The following is a 25,018-nucleotide window of genomic DNA, read 5'->3' as shown; positions in this document are numbered from 1 at the left end:
CAGCCGGAGCGCACCCGCGCCGGGCACCCGCCGCTCCCCGCCACCGGGCACCGGCACCTGCGCCCCGCATGGGGAGCCCCGGGGCGGGCGGCGGGAGCGGCGGCAGAGCCTAACGGGGCCCACCGGAGCCGCCGGTCCCGCGGGCCGCCCCGGGGCCGCCGGGCGCGCCATGAAGCCGGCGCGGCTGCTGCTGCTGCTGAGCGGGTGCGCGCTGCTGCTGGCGCCGGCCGTGCGGGGCTGCGGGCCGGGCAGGGTGGTGGGCAGCCGCCGCCGCCCGCCCCGCAAGCTCATCCCGCTAGCCTACAAGCAGTTCAGCCCCAACGTCCCCGAGAAGACCCTGGGGGCCAGCGGCCGCTACGAGGGCAAGATCGCGCGTAACTCGGAGCGCTTCAAGGAGCTGACGCCCAACTACAACCCCGACATCATCTTCAAGGACGAGGAGAACACCGGCGCCGACCGGCTCATGACCCAGGTACGGCCCCGCCGCCGCCCGCTTCTCCCCCCGCGCCGGGCACCTGCAGGAACCGGGGGCTGCCCGGGCCCGCCGTGCGCCCCGCTCCTCCGGGGTAGCGCCGGCGGCAGCGGGGGACCCGGCCCCGCGGCTTCCCCGTCCTGCCCCGGGGATCCCGCTGCTCGGCCCCGGGCTCCCGGCAGCGCAGCGCGGGCATCTCCCTTCGCCGGGCACCGTGAAGCTCCGCTCCTGCGGCCGGGCTGGGCGCGTCGGACCGGGGATGGCGGCACCCCGTCCCCCGGGATGGCAGGACCCCGTCCCCCGGGATGGCAGGACCCTGTCCCCCGGGATGGCGGCACCCCGTCCCCCGGGATGGCAGCATCCTGTGCCCGGAGTCGGCAGCACCCCGTCCCCGGGGATGGCGGCACCTCGTCCCCCGGCATGGCAGGATGCCGTGCGCCGGGATGGCAGGACACCGTCCCCCGGGGTAGTAGGACCCTGTCCCCCGGGATGTCAGGACCCCGACCCCCGGGATGGCGGTACCTCGTCCCCCGGGATGGCAGGACCCCGTCCCCCGGGATGGCGGCACCTCGTCTCCAGGGATGGCAGGACCCCGTCCCCCCGGGATGGCGGCACCCGGCCCCGCTGCCCCTCGGAGCCGGTGGCACCCGTGCCTGCTGCACCCCGAGGTTTGCCCTTGTGCCTCCCCGAGCTGGCAGCACCCTGCCTTGCCGTACCCCAACCCATGTCCCGCTGTCCCCTGAGCTGGCAGCACCCTGCCCTGGTCTCCCCCGAGCCGTGCCGCGCCGTGCCGCGCAGTGCCCTGGCCTGGCACCCCCCTGGCCTCGCCCCTCCACTCTGCCCGTGCCGTGCCCCAGTGCCCACTCTTCCTGCGTGTCTTGCGTGGGATGGCGGAGGGTGCCCGACGGGAGCTGCGCACGGGGATGGGGACGGGGACAGCCTGTTATTGCCTGTGCCCGGTTGCAGTCAGATTAGCAGAGCGTTGGGCCAGCGGGAAGGAGGGGTGGGGGGGACAGAGGACGGCAGCGGAGGGGGGGTGATGCTGGACGAAGGTTACTCTGTGTTTTAATATTGCCAGGAGAATGCCTGAGGGTTTAAGGAATGCAGATAAGGAGACGCACGGCCTTGCTAAGAAACCTGGCCACCAGCCTCAGCGCTTGGTTACAGCCCGAGGGAGCTCCCGGGGGAGGCAGGGGCGAGAGCCGGGGCTGCCCCGCTGCCCGCTGCAACCCCCAGTCTGGGGCTGGCGGGCGGCTGAGCGTGGGTGACTGTGGTGGCAGGCACTGAGGTGACTCTGGCCATGGTTTCTGACTGGAGGTGTTGGTAACAGCGGGAGGAGAAGCTGCTTAGGTGCTGGCTTGACAGCTCTGCAATGCCATGTGCCCCGGGGGCAGGTCCCTGAGGGCAGGGGCCACAGTCCAGGGTGATTCTCAGGCTGGTAACTGCAGCAGAGGGACCGAGCCCCACTGTAAGGCAGCACTAAGCTTGCGGAGTTGCACAAGTCATTGCTGGTGACTGGAGCCCTGTTGGGCTGCAGCCTGCATCCCCTGGGGAGCAGCCTCAGGGGTACTGGGGAAGCAGTGAGCTCCACTGGTCCGTGCATCGGGGAAGCAAGTGACATCGTGTTGCTTGAGCTGGAGGCAGGAGAGTGCTTCTGACTGCATTTGCTTTTGACAGTGCTTCCACCACCTGCCCTAACCCAGCCAGTGCACCTCGGCACCCCTGGGAGAGGGAGGACTCCATGTCCCACCTGCCAGCCCCACACTTCCCACTGTCCCGCTGCCTTGTTGGAAGAGTACCTGGAATCTCCCTGGTCTTCTTCAATTGCCCAAATGAGGCCTTTTACACCAGCAGGGTCCCTGGCCACCACACGTCCGTGCACAGATGGGTACCATGGTGCCTCGGGTAGCTCTGCAGGGAATTGTCCCCACTGCGATGGAGGTGTCATGACTTCTGGTAGATTTATGCCATCCCACAGCCCTCTGGGCTTGTCCTCTGGTCCCTGGCTATGGGAGACGCCCCCAGACATAGGAGCTCTGGCTCTGGCACCATGTCGCATGTTGCTGTGGGTTGGGAAAGGCCATTGACCCAACTCCTTGTCCCTTCCCCCAGTGCACTGGCTTTTACTGCTGTTGACTCACTTGAAACCTGTTTTCTTTCCCCAAGTCCAAGGGTCTGGGTGTCCCAGGCAGCCGGAAGATGCCGCCTGCTTGGGGGGGTGGGCAGTGCTGCTCTCTGCCCGCCTTTCCTTTATCGTTTCATCTTCCTCAAGAATTCCAGTGTGTTTGCTCTCGCTGGTCCCACTCGGAGGTGCTGAGATAAGGCTGGAGGCAGAGCCCGCCTCACCTCTCCCCGGCAGCCTGGCCCAGGAATGTCCCGGGCCCCCTGCCCCCAATGAGTCCCAACCCCAAGCCTCTCCCTACCCTAGCCATCACCCCTTGAAGACACTGTTTGCCCAACTGGCATGGAGACCATCCTTGCAGTGGTGAGGAATTTCTCATGGAGATCTTGGGATAGGACTCTTGGCTCGCTTGGGAGAAACCTCACCCAGAGGGGGGAGAAGATAGTCGGACCCCTTTTCTCCTGGCCAGGCTCTGGACACGGGGGTAGCTGTGGCCAAGCACGCTCCATCTATAATCCCTCTGCTGAGACTGTGGTCACACCTGAGTGTCCTGCGTACCTCCCCTGAGATGGCCCTGGGGTCGTTGTGGACGGTGCCCTGTCTTGAAGCTGTGCCTTTCTTTTAGACATGCTGCCTTCCCTAAAGGGGTTTGGCTTTTCCCACAGGGCACGGTCCTGTCTCCAGTCTGGATAAGAGCAGGGAGGTGCCAATGTTTGTCAGTGAGGGGAACATCTCTGCTCAGCCCAGCCCAGCCCAGCATCTCCACAGTCTCTACCATGACATGCATGGGACAGCACAGAGCCACCCAGCTCAGCATGGTGGCATGGGACTCCATCCTGCATGTGGCCTGGGGGTCCCCACTCCACACACTGTCACCACCCGCCTTTCCCCCAAACCCTGCTATATGCCTGTTGCACGGGTTTCAGCCTCCTGGCTGGGCACCAAAACAGCACTGGGACTGGCAAGCCATGGCCAGGGCTCAGTGCCACATGGCTGAGCTGGGACATCCCGCTCCAGCCTGGGCCCCGCAGCGCCCGAGGGATGTGGTGGCATTTCCACATCTTTGCCATCACCTTAGGAGACCTTGTGCTCACCCCCGAGCAAGAGGTGCACTCGGGCAGGCATGGTCAGCCTGGTTCCTGAGGATGCTGTAGCCCTGCTGGGAAGTGTGTGGGGGACGAGGCGGGCTCTCCCTGCAGCCCCCGGCAAGCACAGAGCCTGCAGACGGCCCTTGCCCACGGGTTTCTTGCTCCCTGCCTACCTATCTGTGCAGGCAGCAGAACCTCTGGGCAGGCAGTGCCCGTCCCTACCTGCTCCCTGCCCATTGCTGCCTGCTCCTTGCCCATCCCTGACCATCGCTGCCCGTTGTTGTCTTCTCCCTGCCTCCTCTGCCTGCTCTTTGCCCATTCCCACCTGCTTGTCCTTGACTATCGCTGCCTGCTCCCCGCTTATCACTGCTCATCCCTGCCTGCGCGCTCCTCATGGCTGCCTGTTCCCTGCCCGCCCGTGTCTGCTCCCCACCCGTTAGTACCCGCTCCCTCCCTGCCTGTCCCTTGCCTGCTCCCTGCCCGTTGGTACCTGCTCCCTGCTCGTCGCTTCCCACTCGCTGCCCGTCGCTGCCTGCCCGCCGGTCCCTGCCGGTCCCTGCTGGTCCCTGCCCGCCGGTGCCCGCTGCCCGCCAGTCCCCGCCGGTGCTCTGACACCTGCTGGCCACCACCGGCACAGGCAGGGACGCTGCCCCGGGCACGGAGGGGAAGGTGGGACCTGCGGGCAGAGGAACGTGCAGGGGACAAGGCAGCCCGGGTGGGGGGGGTGTCCCGCTAGGAAAGGGTGGCCCTGCCCCAAGGGCTGGTGGCAGGCGGTGTCCCCGGCGGGGGGGAAGGGGATTGGGAGGGCCTCGGGGTTTGTGTGTGGAGGACCGAAGGGCTGGCAGTGAGGGTAGGAGGGGTGCCCGGAGCAGGGTGCTGGCGTGGGAGCGGCAAGGGGATGCCCGGAGTGATGGCTGAGGGATGCAGAGGGGCATCGGGGGCTCCCTCCCTGCCTCCAGCCGCGGACCCCCTGGCTGCTCTTCTCTGCGGGGTCCCTGTGGGGCTGGGGACCTTTGGAGTTGCTTGTGCCACGTGCCAAGTGGCACCACGGTGGTGTTGGACGGGGACAAAAGTCACCCCCCCCCCCCCCCCCCTCACCTGGCAACTGTTTGTCCAACACCTTCCTGGCTTATCTCCCCACACCCAGGGAGCCGTGGGACAAGGGCAGAGGTGCTCCCCCGCCCCACGCAGGGCAAAGGCCTGCCTGGCACTGCCCTTCCCATGCCCAGACCCTGCCAACCACAACAGGTTTCCCTGAGAGCAGCAGTACCCACTTTCCCTTGGATGGAAGCAGGTGCTGAGGGGTAGGGTGAGGGACCAGCTTTTTGGGGGGCAGCTCCCCGTGGAAGCTGTTCTGAGCCATTTCTGAGCCCGGGGGTGTAGCCAGTATCAGGTTCTGTAGCCCTGGCTCGTGCTTGCCGTGACGGTGTCTCATGACCCACGACATCCCATGGTGAGGAGTTCCAGTGCTGAGCTGGACATCACACAAAAACATCCCCCACTGTGGCTGTTTTCTAGGCAGCTGCCCAGTGGTTTCACTTAATGCTCCCCAGAACTGGCCTCATGTATGACCATGAATGCTCTGTCCTCCACCCTGATTTTTTTTACCCCTAGCATCTCCTTTCCAGGCTGCACAGTCCTAGTCCATTCACCTGGCTTCATGCAGAAGCTCCTGTACTGTTTTTCCTCCCTCCCTTTTGCGGCAGGGGAAGGGGCCAGAAGCGCGGGCTGTACTTCTGCATGCGAGCGCGCAGGGTCTCGGCCCCTCGCTGAGACGCAGCTGTGGCTGGGGGAAGCGGGCGGCACAGGGCGAGGCGGGGAGGGCTGCAGAGCAGGCGTTCGGAGCTGGCATCCCTCTGCTTGCTGGGAGGGGGGACGAGGCAGGGCAGTTGCCTTGCTTGTGTGACCTCTGTGGCCACCAGGTCTGGGGCTTTTGGGACACGCTGCTGTTCCTCAGCCCTGGCTTTTCAGGCCGTGTGGCGGGGGAGGTGGAGGGGGCTTCACCCTGTGCCCCTTCTGCTCCAGCACCACAGACCTCCTGGGCAGGTTTGGCGTTTCCCCCATGAGCAGAGGCTGGATGAAGTTATGAGGCTGCCTAGTGCCGTGTGTCCTTGTGCCTCAGGACTTGAGGTGTGATACCAAGCAACGCTGTGCTGAGAACTGGGCAGGTTGTTTCATTTGTGCCTGGAGACAGTGCTGGGGACCCTGGAGGATTCCCCCCGGCCAGGAGGCAGCAGGGTCTCAGCTCCCGCAGCCTCCTCCTGCCAGCTGGGAGTCCCCAGGGCAGTGCTCGGCAAGGGAGGTGTCAGGGGAGCAGAGAGGGCATTTCACCCCGACCAAGGCTCTGCTGCCCGACAGGCTCTTCAACAAGCCGGGAAGTGGGAGAGGGATGGAGGGGGAGACAGGTACCCCAATGGGGTGCACACCCTTGGGAGGTGCTGTGTCAGACAAGGGGGTATCGGGCACCGCAGGGAGTCTGGAGGACGTGGGATGGACAAGGCGCCGGCATGTTCTCAGATCTTCCTCTGCTGGACCAGCCCCCAAAGGGTCTGAGGATCCAGAGACGCTGTGTGGAAGCGTGGTGGGATACAACCTGCCAACCAGGCAGCTAACCTCCCCCTCCAAAAAGCTGTTACTGACTCTGCCCCTGTGCCCTGCAGCGCTGCAAGGACCGCTTGAACTCCCTGGCCATCTCCGTCATGAATCAGTGGCCGGGGGTGAAGCTGCGGGTGACGGAGGGCTGGGACGAGGACGGGCACCACTCGGAGGAGTCTCTGCATTACGAGGGCCGAGCTGTGGACATCACGACCTCAGACCGGGATCGCAACAAGTACGGCATGCTGGCTCGCCTGGCCGTGGAGGCTGGCTTTGACTGGGTCTACTACGAGTCCAAGGCGCACATCCACTGCTCCGTCAAGTCAGGTAAGGCCGGGGGAGGAGGCAGTGAGTGGGGCCGGGGGCCAGCTCCCCTGCTGCGGCATGCCCGGGGAGCCTGGCTGGCTGGGTGGGGGGCTCCCGGGGGGGTGCTGGCCCTCGCAGCCTGAGTTCCCTCTTTGGGGCAGACAGTCGGGTGGGAAGTGAGTCCCACGCCCGCGGCCAGCCGTGCCGTGGGGCAAACTCCCCATCCAGCTCCCACGGACCTGCAGCCTGACCCACCCTCTCCACCTGCTTCCTCCTCCCACCCCACGTCCCCTTCTCACCCGGCCTGTCCCCCCATCTGCCCCTGCCCTTGCAGTCCCTCGGTGCCCAGCTGCTCACGCTCAGCCCCGACTGGCCGGGGCGGGGGGACAGGGACACCCGGGCAGGGACAGTCCAGGGTGCCCTGGGGTCAGCTCTCTGCTGCGCGGGGTCTGTTGCAGAGGGGTGCGGAGCTGCAGGGTGCTGGGGGCAGAGGTGGCCGGACTGGAGTGCGGGACGCTGGGGTCACTGGTGGCATTTGCTTCCCCCCATGCGGTGCGGGGAGGGAGGGGGGGACGCACAACGCGGCTGCTTTCGGGCCCTGCCCGTGGCCGGGACGGGATCGCGTGGGGTGCGGGCCCCCCCCCCCCCGCAGCCCGGGATGCCGCTTGCCCGGCTGCGCGCAGCAGAGGGCAGCAGCGGCCCACGCACCGCACCGGCCATGTCGCGACAGGCTGGGAAGGGTCCTGCCTGCGCGTGGGCTCCGAGGCAGCCCCCCGGGGCCGCACCGTGCTGGCACACGCTCGGCCGTGCCGGGGAACCGCGCCGGCACCGGGCGCGCACACGCGTGGGGAGCGTGACGTGGCGTCGCACGCGTGGCCGTGGACGAGCCCGCATGCCCGCGTGCCTGGCGTCGTGCCAGCGATGGCTCACCCGCCCTGGCCCGCGTCGCTTCTCCCCGGGGCTCGGCTCCCACTGCACTCTGCCTGTCCTACCGCCCTAGCCCGCGGCCAGCGGCCGGACACCCCCAGACGCCAGCCTGCCCCCCCGCGCTGACCCGCTCCCCCGTGCCGATGCCAGGACGGGCCCAACGCCGGCCGGCTCGCCGCAGAGAGGGAGCGACGCGTCCCCAAAGAAGAGGGACGAAGCGTGGGCGAAGCACCAGGGCTCCTGCGCCTCAGGGTGCCCCGTGAGGCTGGCCGGAGGAGTGGGGCCGGGCTCCGAAGCGAGGATCGTGACCCCAGAGCTTTGGGGTGGCCAGAGGAGTGGGGCTGTGTCCCTGGAGAAGGACGGAGGCTCTTGAATCCTGGGATGCTCCCCTGGACGGACTGAAGAGGGATGCCGTGACCCAGGCAGCAGATGGGGGCCCTGAGGCCCTGGAGGGCTTCTGGAGGCTGGCCACAGCCCCCTCGCTCCGCAGCGGCTCCTGGGGGCTCTGAGTCCCCCATATTTATACCCAGGGTCATGGGGAGCCTGGGGGTGCATGGTGGAGGCTGTGGGGTGCATATCCTGACCCCCTCAGAGCAGTGTACAGAGGGCAGCCGGGCTGCCCATGCCTCTTGGTAAATGGCTTTTATTTTTGTACGGATGGCCGTGTGGCCTGTTGTATGTATTGTGTCTCCTCGGGTCCCCCCCCTGCACCCACGCACCTCTCCATGCCCAGTGCCTGTGCCCCCCCACTTCTGCCAGGTGCCCTCTCGCCCTCCTGCCAGCGGCTCCCCACGGCTCTGCTGCCTGCCCGGGGACACGGGGTGCAGGATTTGGGAGCTGGCCTCCGGGGCAGGCACGGGGCGGACGCTGCACCTCATCTGAGCAATAAAAGGATTCTGTCCCAGAGATGGATGCCTCTCTTCATGGGCCTGGGGGCTGGGATCTGACTCTGCCCGAAGCTGGGGGGGTATGGGGGGCAGTGCCATCTGGGCGGGGACACTCAGAGATTAGATGGGGGCACTGGGAGAGGGTCTGGGAGCTCGAGGCTGGGCCAGGAGCAGGACCCTAGGGGAGATGCCCCTGGCAGATGGTGGGAGGGCATCAAATAGACCCTAAAATGGGGGTTGCTGGGGCTTGGGGGACCAGGGCTGCTGCGGGAGCTAAGCACCACTCCTTGGGAAGCCAGGCTTCCCCTGCTACATGCCAGGATTGGCCCCTAGTAACATCGGGTGATTTGCTGCACCTTTTCACAAGGGGAGGTGTAGGACCACCATCCCAGGGAACAAGCCCTGGAGAGTTTGGGTGCTTTACCCTGTGACAACTGCTAGCAAAGCCTTGCCCGGGAGGCTGGTGGCATTTTCCTGATGATGGCTGCGGGCTGTGAGACCTCCCTGGAGCTCAGAGAAGGGGTGGGCTGGTGTCAGAGGCACAGGGAGCATAGGGTGAGCAGACAGGAGCAGGGAGCGGGGTGGAGGGTGCTGCAGTGCTGGGGGAGGGCACCGCACCCTGTGCCATTCCTTGCAGCATCCTCCCCGGCAGTCCCCAGGCCCAGCGCTGCAGGGGATGGGGATGCTGTGGGCAGAGTGCGACGCGGCACTCTGCTCCTCAGCCTGCCACAGGCTCCGGGCTCTGACTCCCCCTTTTGAGCTTTAGGTGCCCCCAGCACTACGTTGTGCGTTTGGGGCTGGGGCTGTACCCGGCAGGTTTCGGGACCCGGCTCATGCAGAGCAGCCCCCGTGCCCTGGCACCGCAGCAGTGAGCAGGTGCTGCCACGCATGGCTTGAGCCCCCGAGTGCCACCCCCAGTGACATGGTGACGGGGGGAGCAGGCGCCCAGGGAGGCTGGATTGGTGGCTGCTGGCACGAAGGGGACCTGTGTACGTGGGGGATGCCAGGACAGGGGTATCCCCGGGTGGGCAAAGCCGGGCAGCCTGGGAGGGTCTCTGTGCATCGTGGAAGGGTGATGCTGGGGGTCTGGCAGATGGGTAACTCTCCTGTCCTCTCTCTCCCCGCGCAGAGCACTCGGCCGCCGCGAAGACAGGGGGCTGCTTCCCTGGGCGGGCGCTGGCAACGCTGGAGGATGGGGCCCGGACACCACTGTGGGCACTGCGCCCGGGCCAGCGGGTGCTGGCGATGGACGGGGCGGGCAGGCCCACCTACAGCGACTTCTTGGCTTTCCTGGACAAGGAGCCCCGCGCCCTGACCTCCTTCTACGTCATTGAGACGCGGGAGCCACCCCGGCGCCTAACCCTGACACCTACCCACCTGCTCTTCGTGGCCGAGAATGCCTCAGTGCCCGCCGCCCACTTCCGTCCCACCTTCGCCAGCCGCGTGCACCCCGGACATTTTGTGCTGGTGGCGGCCGGGGGAGGTGGCTTGCAACCCGCCGAGGTGGTGGGTGTGCGGGACCGGAGGGATGTGGGAGCCTATGCCCCGCTGACGCGGCATGGGACGCTGGTGGTGGACGGTGTGGTGGCCTCATGCTTCGCCCTGGTGCAGGAGCAACATCTGGCGCAGCTGGCCTTCTGGCCTCTCCGGCTCTACCACAGCCTGGTGGGGTGGCCGGGGGAGCAGGGGGACGGCGTGCACTGGTACTCGGGGCTGCTCTACCACCTGGGCAGGCTGCTTCTGCCCCCTGACAGCTTCCACCCACTGGGGGTACCCCGGGCAGAGAGCTGAGGGTGCCCCCCGGCCGCGGCCGGCGCTGCTGGTGGAGGTGGTGGCTGCGGGGCGGCTCACCGGGGGTCAGCACCCCCCCCCCCCCCCAAAGCTGGATGCCCATGGGAAGCTGCCTCCAGCCCTGCCTGCTCGGGGCGCAGCCACCTCCCCGTTGGGGGGCACCAGGGCTCCCTGCTGTGCCTCCTCCATGCCCACCGCCCCCTCCTCATTCCCTGTTCCTGGGACAGGGGGGAGGCACGAAGGGTCCCCCCCGGGCATAGGGGTGCCCCTGGCTGGATCCACATGCTGCTATTTGTGTGTGTGCGTGTGATGTTCGTGTGCGTGTGCAGAATTAGCTAACGACGGAGGTCTGATAGACGAGGGGGAGCAGGCAGAGGAGAGAGCCCCTGGCTGCAGGCTGCTGCCGCGGGGCTCCCAGCTTGCCTGCACCTGGCGGGGAGGCTTTGGGAAAAGGGGTCCCAGACCCTTTGCTGGACAGCCCAGGTGGGAGGGTGGGCAAAATCCCATCCCCACCCCTGGGAGGTGGCAGCTGGGAGGAGGGTGACCCAGGCACTGGGACGGTGCCTTGCCCTTAGCCCTGACCGTGGGTGCAGGGGGGCACCCAAAACCAGCTCCTCTATGCCTGGGTGCCCGGGCATGGGCAGGGCTGGAGGGGCTTGCATGGCTCTGGCACAAGACCCATGACTTGGAGGCTCAGGTGGAGCGAGAAGCTGGGCAGCAGGACCCCGAGCTCTGCCCAAAGGCAGCACCATGGTGGCTCGGCTGGGCATGCCCGTGGGGACACTGTGACAGCACGGGGGGCTCTGGCTGGCAAGAGGGGGCTGGAGAGGCAGTCGTGTGGGCAGCAGGGTGTGAGTGCCAGCCAGGCATGGGCATGGACTGGGTGGGAGAAGGGGTGGGGAGAGCCGGGGCTGCAGCCCAGGCCTGCCAGAGCAGGGGGAGGAAAGCAGCCAGGGAGAAAGCGCTCCCTCCCTTGCCTTCCTGGCATCCTGCCCCGACCTAGCTCTGCCCAAAGCCATGCCTTTCCCAACCCAAAGCTAAAAACTCCCCAAGCTCCAGACCCTGTCTGGCCTGACCTCCCTAGCACCCCAAACCCTCAGGGTAACTCATTGCTGCTCACCCACTCCTGGGACTTGGGGGGGGGGGGGCCCATCACAGCTGCAGCCACGGTCCCCCCCAGATCCTAGCTAGAGCCTCAGCCTCCCCTGCCTCCACATCAGTGAAAGTGAGGGGGCTGGGGGGGGGGGCTGTGACCCGAGTGCCCCCCTGCAGCATCACGTGTCTTTATTTATTTATCTCCTCTTTGTATGTACCATGGACGGGAGGCAGCGTGGGCGCGTGCAGGGTGAGACGGGAGCGGGCACAGGGGAAAGCTGTTTGCTTGGGGAGGGTGATTTTTTTTTTTAACAAAAAGCAGAAATTATTTAAAGATTATTTTAAAGCACAGTTTTTATGGTGATTGTTGTCCAGGGCGAAGTGAGAGAGAGTGAGCGCGGCCAACGGCAGGTGTGTTTTTTGTCTCTTCACTGGATGTAACTTTCCTGGTCGGGGACACGGCCCAATAAATCCATCGTCTCCCAGGTGGGCGCTCCGAGCTCTGGTGTGGGGAGGGCAGGCAGGGATCGGGGACGCTTAATGCCCATCATAAATGGGGCAGACAGTGACAGAGGGCATCTTGCTCTTCTCTAGGAGGAAGATTTGGCCACCCTGGTGCCCCCCACCAATAAGGGTGAGCTCTCCCTCCCCACTCCCCCATACCCAGGGGAGGTGGGCAGCCTCCCATGGGTAGCAGGGAGGCTGCAGGAGCGACTCAGCCTACATGGGACCAAGCTGTCACCAGGACCACCTGGAAATTAGGGCAAAAGGGGCAGGACACAGGAGGGACAGCCACTGTGGGACTGCTGGGGACACATCTCCATCCCAGTCTGGGCCCACCACCGCAGCATCAGGCCATTCTGGGACAGCCTTCCCCACCCTCTCCATCACCGCAGCACCCACTAACCCAGTGCTCCCAGAGAAGCTGGACCTCCTACCCTGCATGTTGGGTGTCCAACGTCACTTCAGCCTAGCGCTAGCTCTGCCCCCTCGCCCCTTGCCAGCCTTGTCCCCGCTCCACTCCATCCCCACGCCAGCAGAAGGGACAACCACAAGCCGGCACTCCACACAGCCACCCCATACCTGTCCCACCCATGGACCCATCTGTGCACCCTCTGCCCCATCTCCAAGCTGTCCTGCCCCTGTCTCCTGGGGGGCTGGGAGCAGGATCCCCCCAGCGCTTCCCCCAGACCCCACAGCATGGCGAGTGTGGAGCAATTCAGCAGCCGGCTGTCAGCGAGGGCCCTCATCACCACGGCTAATTTAAGGGCTCTGCGAGGCGGCTGAGCTAATTTAATTAGGTTCTTATTACAGAGCAGGACAAATTGGTCCCCGGGGGGCCGTGGGGTCAGGCCTTCGAGAGGCGCTTTATGGAGTGAAATTTCAATCAGGCTGCCATCGCAGGCGTGGGGGGGGGGGGGGGAGCTGGATGCTGGGGATGCTTGGGAAGAGGATGTGCCCTTTGGGGTGCCCCATGGTGCTGCGGGCAGCCCGTCTCCATGCCCAGGTTTTTTTGGTATCTGCGAGTATGGGGAAACAGCTCTCTACCTTGTTAGGAGGATGCTGCAGGGTACCAAGGGGTTGCTTTGGGGTGGAAGCAGGGAAAGTGGGGGGTCCTGGCTCTGGACCGGCCTGAGGTTGGTGAGAGGAAGGGAGTGACCCATAAACAAGATTCTGGGCTCTTTCCCCTCCTGAAGCCCCATGAACTTCCCCATAGCCCTGTAAAGCCCCACAGCAAGGATGCTGAGGACGAAATGATGTCCCGCTGAGAGACAGGACTTATGGGGGGGCTCTCACTTTCCTGGATGCCCCCCCTCGCCAGTCACTCAGCCCCGGGAGAGCCAGGGCAGCCTGGGGGCTGCCCCACTGCCCATGGGCACCTGGAGCAATCCCATCTCCCAAGGTGCCAGTCCCGGGCGGGGGGGGGGGTCCCACCGGGGTCCCGGCTGGGTGATGATGGATGGGGATGCTGGTGGGTGGCCGGCAGAAGGTCCGGGCTGGAGAGTACCACAATGGATGTCTCTCCATCAATTTGTCCTCATTACCATGCGAATGGTGGGCGGGAGGGAGAGGAAGGGCATGTGGCGGCAGGAGAAACCCCCCACATGCTCCCATCTGGGGCAGCGTGTCGTTCCCCCCAACCCTCCAGCCCTGAGCGTGTTAAACCAGCGCCAACACGCACCCCTCCGGCCCCAAATTCAGGGGAGGAGAGGTACCACCCCCCATTCAGAGCCTTGAAAAGGCTACAGGGCCCGGCGCTGTTAACAAGGGGGGACGCTGTCCCCGTCCCCGCCTCTCCCGTCTGTCCCTCGCTCCTCGGCCTTCTGCCGTGGCCGCGCCAGCCAGCCCCGCTGCCGGCCCCGGGCTGGCACGCTGGGTGCCGGGGTCCTGGCAGCCCGGGGGAGGGGGATCGGGGGTTCAGAAAGGCACCCCGAAAGCATCTCCTGTTTGCCGGGCAACGCACCTCCGAGCGGCGCGGGCAGGAGGCGGGGTGGGGACCCTGCGGGACTCCGAAACGCAGTTTTCCCCGCGGAGTGGGGGACGGCTCCGGGCAAGGTTTGTCCCCATCACCCCGGGAGCCCCGGGCCCAGCCATGTCCCCACGGCCTGGGTGGTGACGGTGACTGAGGGGGGTCACCCTGAAATATCTGGGCTTGCGGGCATCGGTACAGCAAGTTGCAGGGATCCTTCTCCCGGCGAGGGCAGACAGACCCACAGCCGCCCCCCAAAAAAGGCCCGGGGGAGGCTGCCCAGCCCAGCCCGGCCCCGCACGCTGCCAGCGTTGCCCGCAGAGGGAGCCCGTACCAGCCTCTCGCTCTCACTTCCATTATCTTAATTTAGCTTAATGGCTTTTCAGAGTGCTGCTGCTCCGGGGGCAGCGGCAGGACCCTGCTCTCTGTAGCTCTGTTAGTGGGGGGGGTCCCAGCGCCCTGGCCCAAGGCAGCCCCAGGAGGGTGCGAGGTGCGGGTTGCGGAGCCCAGCCCGCGCCCCAAACGCCTCCGCCACCTCACCCTCTGCCCCGAGCGCCCCCACCTCCTGCCCCTCTCTCAACCGTGGTCCCCGTGTGTGGACAGCGTTGGGACCCCCCCACTGCAGGGGTGCAGGCCCCCCCCCCCCCCCCCGGCAGCTTCCCCCAGGCGGGGACGGAGGTGCTTTAGCAGGCAGCAGCCTCCGGGAGTCACACCGCAGCCGCTGCGCCCGTACAGACACGGACAGACAGACGCACACACCCACCCCCTACAGACACCTTTCTCCCCCGGACACACACATGCCCACCACCACACCGGTCGGGCTTGGACACCCCCCGGCTCTCAGCAACACCATCCAGCCCCTCAAATGACTGACTTTCCAGCCCGGAGACTGCATAACCCAGGCAGTGTCTGGAGCACCCGGGTGTCCCTGACCTCTGTCCCCCCACCCCGGGGACAGGCAGGGGGATGTGCACATGGCCCATGGTGACAGCATGGGGACTGTGAGGACCACAGGACACTGGCACCCTGGAGCAGTGCCCACCTCTGCAGCCATGCCCACCTTGCATCTCCCAGGTGCAGAGAGCACCCCGGACCCGTGGAGGGGGCAGACAACCTCTCCCCCCAGCCAGGGAGAGCCCTGCCAACCTTCCCGCTGGAGGGGCACCCTCTAGCTCCCTCTCCCACAGAATGACACAGCTAACACACCAAAGCCCACCTTTCCCTGCCTCTATCCCATCCCTGGGACCTGCCGTGGGTCCCTGCTGCAGGATGGGCAGAGCTGGGGGTGATGCTGGTGGTCCCCCCCTTCTCCACAGGGAGGGCCAGGCTGGGGCCCGTGGGGGCCTCTGGCAGCAGGCATCAGCTGTCACCTTGTGCACGGTCCTGTTACGAGACCGGGGGCTCCCAGTACCACGGAAGCAGCCAGCGGGACACGGCCCCGGGGGAAACCCCGCAGCCATGCGGCTCTGACCTTCGGCGAGGGGCTCTGGGGTGCCCTGGGTGGCGGGACAGGGGGTGTGTGAGTATGCGCCCGCGCACAAGGGACGAGTAAGAACCTAATCAAGGTCCTTTTCCTTAATAAATCTTTCGTCTTAATCCAACGCCCTCCTTCCTGCTCTAATAACTGCTGGTGCTGGGCCCCACAGCCGCAACAATGCGGCTAATGGAACGATTTATTTTCATAATGGTGCTGGTGGGGAGAAGGGGCGGCCGGGGTGGGGGCAGCACACTCTGGGGCAGGAGTTTCTAATTAGTGAATGAAATTTGATGTAAGGCTGGAGGAAGATGGATTCGCTGCCTGACAAGGGGCCTTTCAGCTCATCAAAGCGCCCGAACAGGGAGGTAAATTAAATTATTTCTAATTTTTCACTAACCTCCAGGGAGTCACCCTTCCACCAGCAAAAGGTGTGTCCGTTCCTGAAATGAAGAGATGCTTGAAAGACTGAAATTGAGTGGAAAGGATTTGGCTCTGCGAAGGGATGGGGAAGATGGGATGGGATGGGATGGGATGGGATGGGATGGGATGGGATGGGATGGGATGGGATGGGATGGGATGGGATGGGATGGGATGGGATGGGATGGGATGGGATGGGATGAGGAGGGACAGGCTGCCACTGATTTTGCTGGAAGTAGGAGGAGGCAAAAGGTGGTGATGGAGGGCAGAGTTGCAGCTGGCCAACAAATAAACAACTCCAGGGACTAATAACTAATTTTCAGCAAGTTTTCCAGCCATTCCTGTCACCTAACCAGACCTGGAGCAGGGCTGAAAAACAGCCGGTGCTGGGGTGGAGCAAAGCAGCACTTGGTTTTGAAGGGATGCTTGATGCTGAAGCAGGCGAAGGGTCCAGTGCAGGGCAACGCTTCAGCAAAGACCTTTGCCCTCAGGGCTCTGTAGGATTTGAGGCCAATGCCAGTGATGTTAATACTCATGGCCTGAAAGCTGTTTTGGGCGTGCGCAGTGTTTGTTTTTCTAAATCCCCAGATCCCAGAGTCCTGTGGTGGAGACTCAATTTTTACAGAGAATAAGTGCACTGCTTCCTAGCACTTCTGCACTCCTGCCTGCAGAAGGACCTTGCAGTGCCAACCTACCACTAGCCCAGATGGCCCCAGTACCAGAGTGGAATTAAAAAGGCTTGGTGTTATGGCTGCAACCAGCCCCTGGGTCTCCCTGGAGAAGGGACCATTACAAGCTGCCCCAAAAGCACCCGAGGCTGTCCCACAGCTCCCCTCCCTGCAGGGCTAGAGGCGCCTGCAGTCAGGTTCCCGAGGGACTTTCCATATGAAATCATGATCTGCATTTCCCACAAGATCCTCTGCCCTCCTAACCACGCTCAGCACTGCCGAGCAGCTGCGGTCGCAGCACAGACCAGGGAGGGAAATAGGGGGAGTAGGGGAGCTAAGTCTTATTGCAAGGGGTTGATGAGGCATGGGGGGGGACACGGAGGCCCTGCACCAGTGCCAGAGGCTTGCTGCAGGCTGGGCAGCACGGTTCCCTCCCACAGTTGAGCTAGGTGGAGCTGGGACAGGCGCAGAGCTGGCTGTGCTGACCCAACACTCCAGGAATTTAATTTGTTTAATATATTCCCTGGGAAAGAAGAAAATAAATAAGTGGCACCTTGCGTGCCCCCATGTCTCACTCTCGCAATGGAGGTGTCAGCTTAACGAGCCGAAGCCCTCAGCCTGATTAACCAGCCACTGCTCCTGCTAATAGGGAGCCGGCAAGCAATGTGATTGATGTACAGAGAGCATCAGCCCCCGCAGCCTGGCGCTGGACTGGTGAACAGGGGGACCGTGCCCGCCCCAGCCCCCTTGATCCTGCCCTCTGCACCCAGGTCAAGGGCAATTCAAAGCGTCCCTCTTGCCCTGGGGCAGATCATCCTGCCCCACCGCTCTGTGGTGTAGGCAGGGCCAGGGGAGATGGAGCTGGGGCTGTTTTTGCTTCTAGAGGCAAAGACATGCCTGTGGCTTCCCACCGGCTGTGGGACTGTGTGGCAGCTCCTCAAAATAGGATCTGAGGACCAGGGTTCTGCAGAGGGTTTGCACTGAGTTTTAGGTCTCAGCCATGCTCTTCCCCATGGGCTGGGGTAGGGATGCCTGGGGACACTGAGGCACAGGGATATGCTGGAGGCCATGGTGACAACCTGGGGGGATCCCATGAGTCTTGGCAGCTCCTGCAAGGCTTTATCCACGAAACCCTTTCCCAAAACCTTGGGAAAAACCCGAAGTGTCCCGACCCCCGCCTTGTCCCATCTGCCCCTCATTCAGGCCCTTCTGCAATCCTGCTTGCCTGTCCCTCCATCTGTCCTCCCTCTTCTCGGGGTGTCCCTGGGTCTCACTGCATAGATGTCACCCATACCCGCCTTCCCTGTCCCACCGCATCACCATCCCCTGCCAGGGGAAAGGGTTAATCAGCAGCCAGGGAGACAGGGTAATAAATGGCCGTTATCTCGTTAATGAGCTGACATTAATTAGAGCCCAAGGTCCTGGGAGGAGCAGCTGATTTATCCAGTCACCCTGGGAACAGGTTAGGAGCTGACTCCATGGAAAGGCCATTAAGAGGGAAGAGGGGAGGTTGTGCTGCTGGAGGGGTTACCCTGTACCCATCCCTGTGCTGATTCCTCCCCCGTCTTCCCCAGACCCCAGCCCTGGCTCCCTTCCCTCCCAGAGGGCAGCTCTGGTCTTGGGACAGGACCCAGTGAAGCAAAAACTGAAGATTCTGGAGGTCAAAGGGAAAAACAGGGCTGGGGGATCACCCCAAGTGCCCAGCAATGGGGGTGCCAGGGGGACGACAGCCTGGCTGTGCCAGGGACTTGTGGCACTGAACACAACGTGCTGGGACACAGGCTGTGGGGATGGGGGCACAGAGAAGCAGCAGGAGCAATGCTGTGCATTCCATCACTTCCTTGCTTTCCTGGATGATGCTGAGCTATGGGAGATGCTGGCTTTTAGTCTTTCCCCTCAAAAGCCAGGGCCTGGGGTGAAGACAGACATTTGAGGCTGAGCCCAGGTGCTGCCAGAGCTTGTTTTGGGGACAGTAGGGTGCAGGAGATCTCTGGGTGGGTGCTGTGGGCTCATGCAGTTTCAGGATCTAAGAAGAAAGGGGTTGGGGCTAATGGGACTGGAAATGCAGCAGTCAGACCCTGGATCCTTGCAAGCAATGGATCTGAGCTGACTTTGTGTCCCCATCCCTCCAAGCCACGCATTTACAGTAGGACAAGACATCTGTGCCCAAGCCTGAGCACCTCTGTAGTGCGTCGCTGCGTCCCAGAAAGCCAACAGCTGACAGAAGGGAACCTGAGGGTATTCCCTGCCCATCCCCTGTGGCCGCATGGCCTGATCCTGCAGGGTGCTGGTGCCATGTGCTGGGATCAGGTGTGACACCTCAGAGCTACGCTGGCTGTTTCTGCTGGGGACAGGCACCCTCCCTGCCCTGCAAACCTTCCTGTGCTGGCTTGCCATCCCCTTGCTCCATGATCGGAGCTGTTAACATGTTTTTCTGCTCAGCCTTGCCACCTCCTGCCAGAGGTGAGGCTGCTTGTCTGAGGCATTGCTTGGCCAAACAAACCGTTGCTCAGGGATCGCTGCAGGAAGCCTGTCCAGGGACTGAGTCCTGTTTGCTTTGCCTGTTCACCCCTTTGCTCGGGGCAGGCACCTGGGGCTCGGTGTGGAGGGAGGTGTGAAGGTGGGGTAAGGTGGATGGGGGAGCTGTGTACCCCACCAAGCCCGTCTGGTGGCAGGGGGATGGAGCCGTGGGGATTCCTGCCTGCCAGGATGTATCCCTGCCTGTCAGGCTGAGCAGCTGATGTGCCCGGCTGGAGAACCCCTCAGGAGCCTGGCTTGGAAGTCCCCGGGGTGGGCAGGAGCAGGCAGACCCACGTGGGATTGGGATGCAGGCAAAGGACAGGGCCTGGCAGTGACCAAACACAGCACCCCTGGAAGCAGCCAGGAAGGTGGCTCTAGTGACTTGCCTGGCACTTATCTCCTGCCATCACCAGACCCCTAAAGACACACAAAGAACCTTGTGAGCATTTCTGTGGGCCTCTGTGGACAGTCTCTCTGCTTCCACAACAGTGGCATGGATGCCTCTGCCAGTGTTTCTGCAGAAGGGACGGCCACCAAGCAGCCTGGGACCCCAGGGCTGGCTGTGCCAGATCTGAGAAGCTGAGCTCAGCTCCCACCGCTGTGGAGCTGACTAAGAGCCATTATCTGGTTGGTTAACAGGTCCTGGACCACCCACAGGTGACTTCAACTGTTCATTTAGCCACAAATCACCCCAGAGCTGGCAGTTTATTTACCTTCCCCACCAGCCTCCTGTGGCTTCCCAGACTCCAGAGATAGCAGGTGACCCTGCTGTGAGGGGCAGGGCAACATCCTGCTATGAGCAGTAGTCAGGGCTCCCACAAAACCTGGGACACCCCAAACTGGAGCAGACCAGGGGCTTAGCCTGCTCTGGGCTGGAGGCTGCAGAGCACAGATGTGAGTGGGACACTTCTAAAGCCTCCCTCAAGGGGGAATGGCTGGGAAAACCCCCGAGAGCAGGCTTACAGCCTGTGTCTCCAGCATCGGTGATGCTTCTGGGCTGTATTTCTCCACTAGCTGGCTTGGGATCTTTGAAGTGCTGCAAGATGACCTGAGGCACGAGAGCCAAAGCAACAAGATCAGCTGCTTCCTGAGAGATGCTTTAAACAAGGTTGTTGCACCGTAGGTCTCTTACAGAGAATTTCTAAAGACAGAAAGCTCTGGGGGCTGTGACCTGGGGAATAGTTAATGCTTAGCAAGTGGTTACAGCCATCCTGGGGACAGAGAGCTCTTTCAAGGCTTAAAAGCTGTAGCCTGGGCAGATATCAGAGCACCTGCCACCTCTCTGGGATGGGCTAAGGACACGGGTTCCTGCTCCGGTCCCTGTCTCAAAGGTAACTTCTACTGTCTGAAGGCAGAAGGTGACCCAAGCCCACCAGAAGGACCTGGTGCAAAATTGTGCATCTAGGAACAGCCAAAATGACAGGTTAGGTGGAAATCAAGATAGCTCCAGCATGGGTCATGTCTTCATCTGATGTCTGGGATAGGGACATGATCCTGGGAAAATGAAAGTCTAGTTCCAGTCAGTAATTTTTATCAGGGTATGGATTTTCCTCGGCACCCTTGGCTTTGATCTTGGAGCAGTTGGGTTTGCTGAGGGACATTACGTTGCTTCCCAAGGTGACACTGAGGAAGTGGCAGGGCTGTAAAACTGAACTGTGCTCCCAAACACTACCTGTGACCCCCATGGCTCTTTTCTGGTGACAGCTTGGGGAAGTGAACTACTGTAGATAGTGTCGTGGGTCTCTACAGAGGCTGAAAACTTGTGTGCACCACAGCTGGGTGTCTTTGGTGGCCGTGTGGGTGTTTGCTCTTCTAGTTTTACTCTTGCTGCTTGACCTTGCATGGATGGAAGTTGCATAGAGACGATCTATCTGACGCTATGGACACAGCAAAGAGAGCTCCAGTTGTCTAGCTGGGCACCCTCATGTCAGCAATAAGAGCTTCACAGTGCTTACGTACACCCACATAGATGCTGCTGTGACTGCTGCTTTCATGTGGCTGAAGGAAGACTGGGCTCTGAATGTCCAGCTGAGGCACATCCAGAAAATCCCCCCAAAATGCTTGGGCTAATGCAAGAGTCCCAAGCAGCCCTGAGCTGTGTGAACATTCCCGGTGCAGCCCAGCAAGGGATGATGTGATCAGGGCCCTCCCAGAGAGGTGAGCGACCTGAGGAACCTCACTGCTGCCTGGACAGCTTGGACATCCCACTGGTCTGCACGTGCTGGACAGGAGCAGACTAAGTGGTTAAGTGTGGAGGCACCTTTAGAGCTAAGTCAACATGTGGTACATCAGGTAGGGGTCAAACGGAGATGTTGATGGGGTGTGCTTGAGTCAGAAAGGGATGTGGAGATGGGAGAAGCAACCTGGCTCGCTCAGGGCTTCAAACTGGTCCACCTAGCTCTGTATGAGGCTCAGGAGATCTGTCCTGGACGTGCCCAAGATCTTTCAGAGCAGCAAGGTGGTGTTTTCTGGCCTGTTTCACAGAGCTGGTCACCTTGGGAGGGCTCTGCTATCACCAGGTGAGGAGAGGAGGCCTGGGGATAATGCCCTGCACCCCCAAGCCATGGGAACGAGCTGTCTCTCTGGCTGATATCCTGGGGTCTGCTACCTGTGGCTGATGTTTGAGATTGCCTTAGAACTTCTGTGGAGACCTTCCTGCGGAAGAACGATGCTGGGCAGAGGTAAGGGGCCAGGCCACAGTCATGTTCAGTTATTACAGTACTCAGATCTAGTTAGCAACCAGGTGAGCTGTCACCAGAGGGCCTGATGGATGGAGAAGAGAGTTCCCTCCTTCCTGAGGCGGGAAATGAAGCTAATCAGACCTCGGACACCTTAATCCAGCTGTGATCTGATTAATGACCCTGAAGACTGTGAACTCATCAGCACCCTGGCATCTATCACTGCCTGCATCCCGCCCCTTCTGCTGGCCACCGCCCGGCACAGCTCTCCTGCGCACAGCTCTCTGCCCTGCACAGCTCCCTTGCAGGGCCCCAGTTGTCTGGGTTTGATTCACCTCGAGGAAGGAACTCCCTCCATAAATTTCTAGATTTCTTAACTGGGATATTTCCACCCAGGCGGCTGGTGCCTGCAAAGATTTCTTGCTTGTGCTATTCAAAGGTTGCAGCTTGGCTGCTTGTACTTGCATCACCCTGTGATCAGTGAACTGGGTGCCAGCCTGGTCTGCTCATCCTTGGAGGAGTTCCTTGTCTTGGGAGAGCCTCTCTGGGGACTTCCATGAGGACAGTAAGGCTGTGACTTGGTGCTGTGGCCCAGATCCTGAAATGAGTCTCACTCAAGCCCTGCTCTCACTGCCTGACCTGCAGCAAGCACAGTCGCAAACAGTCTCAGGGCTTGCCAGAGGTTACCCAGGCTCTCCTGGACTGGCCACCTGCGTGTCTGCCACCTCATGGTGGTCACTGTGGCGGTGACTTCTCTGTTGTGCCGCAGTGCAGCAGCCACAGTCTCTGCCCCAGGTCTCAAGGCATGTCCCCTGCGCAGAGCTAACCAACCATTCCTCCAGTCCCCTGGAGCCAGTACTGGGGACTCAGATCAGTGAGCAGTGGCTTCTCCCTTGCCACTGTCGCTGTTGCAGGCTGTTGACCTGCAGCAGAAGGGCACCTCTGCTGTGCCCTCTGTTCCCTGGATGCTCTTCGCAGTTTTCCCCTGTGCTTGGGAGCCAGGCTGCTCCATTCCTCCCCTGCTGTGGCCAGCAGGTTGAGAGAGGGGATTCTGCCCCTCTGCTCCACTCTGGTGAGACCCCACCAGGGGAGTCCTGCGTCCAGCTCTGGAGCCCTCAGAACAGGAAAGACATGGACCTGTTGGAGCAGGTCCAGAGGAGGCCACAAAAATGATCAGAGGAATGGAATATCAGTCCTATGAAGAATGGCTGACAGAGTTGGTGCTGTTCAGCCTGGAGAAGAGAAGGCTCCAGGGAAAGCTTATTGTGGCCTTTCAGTACTTAAAGGGAACTTAGAAGAAGGATGGGCACAAAGTTTTTGGCAGTTGTGATGGAACAAGGGGCAATTGTTTTAAACTGAAAGAGGATAGATTTAGACTAAATGTAAGGAAGAAACTTTTTATGATGAGGGTGGTGAAACACTGGCACAGATTGCTCAGAGAGCTGGTCGATGCCCTAGCCTTGGAAACACTCCAGGTCAGGTTGGAAGGGGCTCTGAGCAACCCTGCTCCAGTGGAAGAAGTCCCTGCTCATGGCAAGGAGGTTGGACTAGATGGCCTTTAGAGGTCCCTTCCAATCAGAACCATTCTGTGAAATCCTGTCCTGCCCATCCTTGCTGCTAGGCAGGGCTGGCTACTCACGTGGGTGGAAAGGGAAAGGGCTTGGGGTCCTTCTGCTTGGCAGAGACATTGGCTTCTGTCCTGGGAAAGCAGAAGGGGATGGATTTGGAACAGGGAGAGCCCTAGAGCTTCCCTGATGTCGGAGAGATAACAGCAGGCACAGGGGTGCTGGGTGCAGAAGGGGACACTATTCCACCTTCAGTACCCTCCATCCGAGTGTGTTAATGTGGGGTGATGTTCACCCCAAATTGCCTTCTGAGCAAATCCAGCTCTGGGCTATCCATGGGGATGATTCCTGCGCTTGTCCCTCCCAGGGAGGCAGCTGGAAAAGGGCTGTTGTGTATCTGTTCCCGTACAAGGCTTTGGGGCAACCCAGTGAAGGCAGCAGGAGTCGGGCTCGGGCAATGGAAGGAGGAAGTTGTCCCACACGTGGAGCGTTTGGAGCTCTCTGCATTGGGGTGACCTGTGTGCAAGGAGCTCGGCAGGCTGGATGGATGCGGAGAAGAGAAGCCGCTGGGGTTACTGAGCAAAGAAAGCACAGGAGGCTGAGGAAGGTCCCACAAGTTCTCTTCCCCTGCCTTTCTCCTCCCTGGGCATCTGCTTGCAGCCTCTGTGGAACACGTGATACAGGAGGGTGGACCCATCTCTTGCTCAGAGAATCCAGCAGTGCTGGAAATGCTGAAGGCAGAAGAAACACAGGGATGGGAGACCCCTTTATCTGTTGTAACATTTAGGCAAGGCAATAGCGGCTGTCTCACCTCCTTTCCGAAGTGCAGCACCCATCTTTGGACACAAACAAGCAGAGGCTTGTCTGGCTGTGGCAGCGTGACACTAAAAGGTGGGACCCAGAGACAGACGGACACAGACTCAGATGAGAGAGACCACAGATGCACTCGCACGCACTCTGCCTCTCCCTGCAAGCTGGTGCCAGGGAGCCTGGGCCACCTCTTTCCCTGTTCACCCACGTCTCCCAGAACGGCCAAAGCTTTCCTCTCTGCCCTTCCCTGGTGCCACTCTCCAAGCTGCATCTTGTCTGGTGAAGATAAGACCGAGCAAATGAGTAACCACCGGCCTCTAGGCTCCTGCTCTGTTGGCATCTTGGACAGACATGGGTGATGGAGGGAGGTGGTCCCCATGTGCATCCAGCTCAGGTCCACTGATCTCATGGGCCCAGAGTGGTGCAACGGGAAATGGCGCAGCTGGGCATTGCCAGTGGTCCCCGGGGCACGGCGTGCGGAGGAGCCTGCCCGTGACCGAGCCCCTCTGCTGCCCTCCCAGCCAGGCGCTCTGCACCCCAAGTGCCTGGGGGCTTCTCAGGGCCGGGGCAGCACCGGAGCCCAGCAGGGCTTCGCCTGCGTGTGCCGAGATCTGTCTCGTCTCCAAGTCTCCTCCAGCCGCTGCAGCCGCAGACCCGCTTCCCCACCGAGGGGCTCTAAGGAAAGCAGGATCGGCTCTGGAGCAGGACCATGGGCTCGGCGCCCTGGGGAGCGAGTCCTGCGGGCTGGAGGGGGGACCCCCGGGTGGGCACCAGGGGCTGGGCTGGGTTGTGAGGCTGAGGAAGGGGCAGAGCGGTCCGGGCCAGGTCCCGGAGCGTCCCCGCTGCTGTGGCGGGGGGGGGGGGGGGGGGGGGGGGGGGGGGGGCGGGGGGATGAGGAAGGTGGAGGAGGGAGGCCGGCGGGGAGCCCGCCCGGGGCCCGCGGGGAGGCAGGCCGGGCCGGCTGGGGGGGGACCGGCGCGGAGCCAATGGGGAGCTGGGGCAGGTGGAGGGGGGGGTTAAAACCCCCCCGGTGCCGGCGAGCGAGCGAGTGCCCGGGAGGAGGAGCAGAGAGGAGGGCTGCCCCCGAGGGCAGCCCCGCGGAGCGCGGCGCGGCGGGGCCCCGCGGGTGG

The 25,018-nt window shown here is 62.5% G+C and overlaps 1 protein-coding gene across 1 annotated transcript; it reads left to right on the top strand.

The window, feature by feature from the left end:
• The first annotated feature begins 169 nt into the window (after positions 1–169).
• On the top strand, positions 170–11,736 carry IHH (Indian hedgehog signaling molecule). The gene is made up of 3 exons (XM_075430958.1): positions 170–472; positions 6,343–6,604; positions 9,527–11,736. The coding sequence occupies exons 1-3, from the start codon at positions 170–172 to the stop codon at positions 10,186–10,188; spliced, it is 1,227 nt and encodes a 408-aa protein (XP_075287073.1). The 3' UTR covers positions 10,189–11,736.
• The last annotated feature ends 13,282 nt before the right edge of the window (positions 11,737–25,018 follow it).

This window comes from Opisthocomus hoazin, chromosome 9 (assembly GCF_030867145.1).
Source record: "Opisthocomus hoazin isolate bOpiHoa1 chromosome 9, bOpiHoa1.hap1, whole genome shotgun sequence".
In the NCBI taxonomy this organism is placed as follows: domain Eukaryota; kingdom Metazoa; phylum Chordata; class Aves; order Opisthocomiformes; family Opisthocomidae; genus Opisthocomus; species Opisthocomus hoazin.
Note: the sequence above shows the minus strand (reverse complement) of the source record. Positions and strands in the feature narration are given on the sequence as shown.